This window comes from Oncorhynchus clarkii, chromosome 16 (genome assembly GCF_045791955.1).
Source record: "Oncorhynchus clarkii lewisi isolate Uvic-CL-2024 chromosome 16, UVic_Ocla_1.0, whole genome shotgun sequence".
Taxonomy (NCBI): Eukaryota; Metazoa; Chordata; class Actinopteri; order Salmoniformes; family Salmonidae; genus Oncorhynchus; species Oncorhynchus clarkii.
This window is the reverse complement of record NC_092162.1, coordinates 56,366,757-56,372,965: the sequence shown is the minus strand read 5'-3', so window position 1 is coordinate 56,372,965 and position 6,209 is coordinate 56,366,757. Positions and strand designations below refer to the sequence as shown.

General features: G+C 37.5%; 1 protein-coding gene across 3 annotated transcripts; it reads left to right on the top strand.

Annotated features, from left to right (window-relative positions):
- Window positions 1-99: 99 nt before the first annotated feature.
- On the top strand, window positions 100-6,204 carry LOC139368781 (proteasome subunit alpha type-7-like). Of its 3 annotated transcripts, XM_071108115.1 has the most exons (8): window positions 100-288; window positions 2,424-2,465; window positions 2,746-2,872; window positions 4,525-4,649; window positions 4,720-4,842; window positions 4,927-5,043; window positions 5,146-5,208; window positions 5,308-6,204. In XM_071108115.1, exons 1-8 carry the CDS (start codon window positions 286-288, stop codon window positions 5,374-5,376), a joined length of 669 nt encoding a protein of 222 aa, XP_070964216.1. In that variant the 5' UTR covers window positions 100-285; the 3' UTR covers window positions 5,377-6,204. The 3 variants fall into 3 exon arrangements, with proteins under 3 accessions (XP_070964216.1, XP_070964215.1, XP_070964217.1); XM_071108114.1 differs by lacking the exon at window positions 100-288 and having other exon boundaries at window positions 1,974-2,465; window positions 5,308-6,198; XM_071108116.1 differs by lacking the exons at window positions 100-288; window positions 4,720-4,842 and having other exon boundaries at window positions 1,974-2,465; window positions 5,308-6,143.
- The last annotated feature ends 5 nt before the right edge of the window (window positions 6,205-6,209 follow it).

Genomic DNA, 6,209 nt, shown 5'->3' with positions numbered 1-6,209 from the left:
CAGTAGTAGGGTCGTCCCTAGTTACCACAGCCACAAAGTCCTAAACCCCGCCCATTTCTACAATTTGTTTTCTTAAAATGTGATTTTAAACATAACCCTAACCTTAAATTAAGACCATAAAGCAAATTTTTGTTTTCATAAATGTTTACTATATATCCAGACAACCCAGTAGTAGAGGCAAAGACAGTACAGTAAGAAGACCACAGAGAGAAGAGGTAACCCAGACACGTCACATGGCTATAAAGCTGATGGAAGCATCCGTTTAGAACGTTCTCACCACGAAATATGGTAGTGAGTTTACTGTTCATTTTTATTGTTTATTTCACTTGTGTATATTATCTACCTCGCTTGCTTTGGCAATGTTAACACATGTTCCCCATGCCAATAAAGCCCCTTGAATTGAATTGAATGGAAGTCCAGTCGCGGGTAGTGAGAGAGAGTGGAACTAGATGAAACCGAGCCGACATTATTTCTTATCCATGAGACATCTGATCTCAATACCTTTGTCTGTTCCCAAAACTAGAATCTGTTACGAACACAGTGCACTAAGTTGTAAAATATCGCGTTGTTAAGAAGGAATGAATTTAGTTTGTACACACGCGCACTTCACAGACGTGTCGAGCCCTAACGGTAATATGCAAATACATGCTACAACGCGACAATAGGATTTCACCAGCTAGTACTTAGCTTTTCCGATCTCCTTGCTCCGCTCACAATGCTTCATTTACGCCCACTGTGAACGACACAGATGAACTATCTTGGCTTAGTTATATCTTTGCTAAAACTGCTTCTCCAATAACTGCTTCTCCTTCTCCCATCACACTTGTAGTAGATGTCATGGCAACGTTGGATAGCTAAACTAATTCGTAAAAACACGAAATCGGGTCCTTTCGCGCCGAATTTCGCAGGTGCAGGGCCAAAATTCATAAAACCTTAAGAAGCAATTTCTTGTTAACTGACATTTTTTTCTTAACTATATACTATATATTTCCTACTGGGATTACTGTTCTAAAACATGTTCTTGGGTTTAAAATAATCAATACTGAAACTTTCAAATGAACTTTGTGAGTGAATGAAACATGTTCAATTGCTTTCATGCACTTATTCTCTCACTGCCTGAGTTTAAGACAAGGGTTTAGCTATCTTGGAATTAAGAAGAAATCTAAAAACGTTATTTTCAAGAATCAAATTTCTTCTTAACTTTTACTAAATGAGAAACAAGCTAAATAGCTTAACAACATTTCCAAGATTAACTTTCTTTGTCAATCTATTGTTAAGGAAAAAATGGCAGTTAAGAAGAAATGTCTTCTTAAGGTTTTGTGAATCTGGGCCCTGGTCTGTTTCACAAGCTATACCCGGAAGTCTTGCAATGTTGCGCCTCTGGGTTTAGAAACGTATTTTTTTTTTAACTAACAGTAACATGCAAAACATAAACAAAACAGCCAAAGAGATTCCACAAAGAAATTCATTTAAAAATAAAACTAATCCACATTATATCAATTCGAATACAGACATGTATCGAATACTTTTTTTTTTTTTAAATGTTTTGAATACGTTTTAATGACTCTAAATAGTTTTCCAAATCAGACTTTAAAAAAAAAGAAAAGGGGATTTTTCTTCATAAATTTTGATTTGGGTATGAAAAATTATCCTAATAAAATAAAGAGATTTATGACATACTCACGTTCAATTGTGGAATCAATGTAGTAAAATGATTTGTCAAACAAAGTTTCAACGGTTGTATGCAATTTGAGGCCAAGATACAGTTTTACATCAGTCCAGAAACGGTGGTATGGGTGTTTTTTGATTCACTACGCTCGCTCTCCAACGTAAATAGAGACAGGTTGATGGCCGCAATAAATCAGACGATGGCTGTTCCACAGAATCACAGATAGAACAATTACACAGATATTTCACCGGATGTGTAAGTGTGAAGCACCCGGTTGGCGTTTCAACTCACTACTAAATATGGTGATGAGGAAGCCTAGTGTCCGGCAGTGGGAGAAGATGGATTTTGGCCGACATTATGCAAATGTTTTCATTTTTCCCAATACAGGTTTCTGTTCCCAAAACTAGAATCTGTTACGAACCGAGTGGGCAAGGTTTGATAGATTTGACCTTTTGCCAAATTGCGTTGTTTAGAAGGAGTGCAAGGGCGAATTTAGTTATTGCACAACCGCACTTTACAGAGTAGGCATCGTTCCCTAACGGAAATATGCAAATACGTGCAAATACATGCCCCAATAGTATCTCGCTAGCTCGTGCTTGGTTGTTTCCTTCAGTCTGATTACTTTCACTTTTGTTTACAGAGCGTAGGCAAGCCAAGGACACAGAAATAATATTGTATGTAAAAGTGAATTGAATGAAAGATGAGCTACGATCGTGCCATCACAGTGTTCTCACCTGATGGCCACTTATTCCAGGTGGACTACGCACAGGAGGCGGTCAAAAAAGGTTCAACTGCTGTAAGTACCACGTTATGTTCTTAAAGTTCCAATGCTCCATTTTTTAAATCTCAATATCAAATCATTTCTGGGTAACAGTACCTTACTGTAATTGTTTTAAATTAAAATTGTTAAAAATAAACTAAGATAGCTTCTTAGAAAACAAACTACTCTTTAAATATTGAAATGGCTTTTGGGTCAAGCATGCCACCATGTAGCCTATCAAAGAGAAGTGCATGGTGGGAACCAAATTGAGCTCCAACTGGCGTAACTGTATCAATTGTGCCTAATTATTTTACAGGTTGGAGTGCGAGGAAAAAATGTTGTTGTTCTAGGAGTGGAGAAGAAAACTGTTGCCAAGCTCCAAGAAGACAGGACAGTGCGCAAAATCTGCTCCTTGGATGACAATATCTTCATGGCCTTTGCAGGTAAATGTTAAACATAGGATAGTGCACACCAAACCACAGACGGTGTCAAGTGGTGATTGAAAATATGTAATTACCATGTCTGGTATCATTTATGTCATCAACATTTGAGTACCTTCAAAAAGTATTCACACCCCTTGACTTTTTCCACTGTTACAACCTGAATTTAAAATGGATTAAATTGAGATTTGGCACTGGCCTACACACAATACCCCATAATGTCAAAGTGTAATAATGTTTAGAATTTTTACAATAATTATTCTCAATAAGTATTCAACCCCTTTGTAATGACAAGCCTAAATAAGGTCAGAGGTAAAAATGTACATAACAAGTCACATGAATTGCATGGACTCTGTGCAATGTGTTTAACATTAATTTTGTATGTCTACCTCATCTATGTGCCCCCACACATAGAATTATATGTAAGGCCTCTCAGTCAAGCAGTGAATTTCAAACACAGATTCAACCACAAAGACCAGGGAGGTTTTCCAATGCCTCGCAAAGGGCACCTATTGGTAGATGTGTATAAAAAAAAATACAGACATTGAATATCCCTTTGAGCATGACGTTATTAATTACACTTTGGATGGTGTATTAATACACCCAGTAACTACAAAGATACAGGCGTCCTTCTTAACTCAGTTGCCAGAGAGGAAGGAAACCGCTCAGGGATTTCACATTGTAGTTACTTCACAACACTAACTTAATTGACAGTGAAAAGGCCACTTGTACAGAATAAAAATATTCCAAAACATGCATCCTGTTTGCAACAAGGCAGTAAAGTAATGCTGCAAAAAATGTGGGAAAGCAGTTAACTTTTCATCCTGAATACAAAGTGTTATGTTTGGGCAACTCCAATGCATTACGGAGTGCCAATCTCCATATTTTCAAACAGTGGTGATTACATCACGTTATGAGTCACTTTACAAATTACCTTGACTAACCTGTACCCCCGCACATTTACTCGGGACCTGTACCCCCTGTATATAGCCTCGTTAAGGAATTTACTTGTTAGTTTTTTTTTCACTTTAGTTTATTTTGTAAATATTATCTTAACTCTTTCTTGAATTGCATTGTTTGTTAAGGGCTTGTAAGTAAGCATTTCAGCACATGTGACAAATAAAATGTGATTTGATTTGTATGCTTGTAATCATTAAGGAATGGGGAGTTTGTTTTTAAAAACAATGGCAAGGCCTGAAAATGGTTGTTTAGCAATGATCAACAACCAATGAAAGAGCTTAAAGTATTTAGAAAATTATTTTAAAAAATAGCCAAATGTTGCACAATCCATGTGTGGAAAGCGCTTACTTACACAGAAAGACTCACAGCTGTAATCGCTGCCAAAGGTGATTCTAACATGTAATGACTCAGGGGGTTGAATACTTATCTAATCATGTTGGTTTAATTTGTGTGTTTTTCTTCCTCTGACATTAGTATTTTGTGTATAGTTCACAAATTTGAATTAAACCCATTTTAATCCCACTTTAACAAAATGTGGACAAAAGTCAAGGGGATAAAATACTTAAGGCACTGTAGGCCTACTTTGAATGATACATGTAATGTTACTGCTGAAATTTAGCAAATTGATTTTACACCAAGTTGGGTGAGGTGTTTCATTGGTGTAACATACTTCCTCCTTATCCAATGGCCTGCAGGATTGACTGCCGATGCCAGGATCATTGTTAACAGGGCCAGGGTGGAGTGTCAGAGTCACAGGCTCACAGTAGAAGACCCTGCAACAGTAGAGTACATCACACGCTACATCTCCAGCATAAAACAGGTACCACCCGCCCACCCATCCACCCGTGCGGATTCGTCATTTCTATATATATATATTTTCCGACTTTCAGCGATACACCCAAAGCAATGGGCGAAGGCCCTTTGGCATCTCCTCCCTCATTGTGGGGTTTGATTTCGATGGAACACCCCATCTGTACCAAACAGACCCCTCAGGAACATACCATGCCTGGAAGGTAGGGGTGTTTTTCTGACCCATACATTGAATCATTGATGAGATGCTTCAAAACATGAAAAATAAAATGTGGTTGTGTACATAGGCAAATGCTATTGGAAGATCTGCCAAGACTGTCCGGGAGTTTCTAGAGAAGAACTATAAAGAGGATATGGAGTCCGATACAGACACCATTAGGCTTGCCATCAGAGCGCTACTTGAGGTGAGGCTTACACCACTTTAGAACATTTGACGGCGACAATGTAGTGATTGGAACACAAAGCACAGATTTTCCTCCATCAAAGTTTGCACCCTGTGTTCGCAGGTTGTCCAGTCAGGGGGAAAGAACATTGAGCTAGCCATTATGAAGCGGGATGAATCAATGAAGGTCTGTTTGAAATCATGACATCTTAGCAAATCCAGAGGATCTCACCTGTGTAATAGTGCAACAACGTTCCCCTAATTATTTATTTTCCACTGTAAATAGATTCTGGTCCAAGAGGAAATTGAGGAATATGTCACAGCTATTGAAACAGAGAAACAAAAGAAACCATGAACACTTTGACAACAAAACAAACATGTGCCTTTGCATCAGGAATCTCATCATTTACATGAATTCTCATTGTTTCTCTAGCCATTTCTGGAGGGACCCCCAAGGATTGCATATTTTTGTTCTAGTCCGGCATAAACACTTGATTTGACTAATCAGCAGACTATTGTTTGGTTGAATCAGGTAGGCGATGGTAGTGCTGGTAGACTCCAGTGCTCAAGGTGTTAAGACCATAACAAAATGCTCCCACCCTGGGAGTCCCAATGGAATGGATTGAGAAACACTGGTGCCCTAATGGATCACATGCAATCTTAAGATTTTACCTTATTCTTGCAATGTAAAATATCTGCATTTAAAAACTACAACATCCACCTAGTATCATTGAACAGAGAACAAGTGAATAAGCAATTTCCCATGTTTATTTGAGTTGTAACAATTGAACACTTATTTTCTCAAAATGATAGAAAACAAACCAATACATGGGAATTCAATATTTTTAACAGACATGGTCTGTTTTAATTAAGTTAAGTATAATTATATTAAGTAATATTTACAATATCATGAAGTATTTTACCCTCACCAGTTTCACCTTCAAATTGATCCCTTGAACAGTTTAGGAAGTTTGCATGTCATCCATTTATCCAAATACAGAAAAGGATGAAAAGCACAAGCAAATTCAAAACAATGTCAAAAGCCAAAATGTACCTTAGGCTCAAAGAAAATAAAGAAAAAGCAAAGCATTTCACTTCTCATATAGTTATTCAGGTGTGGGGTCCCAAGAGTCAAAATAAATTCTCATTACAAAACACTTCATGATGGCAGAGAAAAATAATGGAATG

What these genes read in the sequence shown, in the direction of transcription:
- LOC139368781 (XM_071108114.1), top strand. Translation starts at nt 2,370, where the DNA reads ATGAGCTACGATCGTGCCATCACAGTGTTCTCACCTGATGGCCACTTA. An exon ending in TCAAAAAAGGTTCAACTGCT is followed by an intron (nt 2,466 to 2,745) that starts GTAAGTACCACG and finishes ATTATTTTACAG; the next exon opens with GTTGGAGTGCGAGGAAAAAA. An exon ending in CCATCAGAGCGCTACTTGAG is followed by an intron (nt 5,044 to 5,145) that starts GTGAGGCTTACA and finishes CTGTGTTCGCAG; the next exon opens with GTTGTCCAGTCAGGGGGAAA.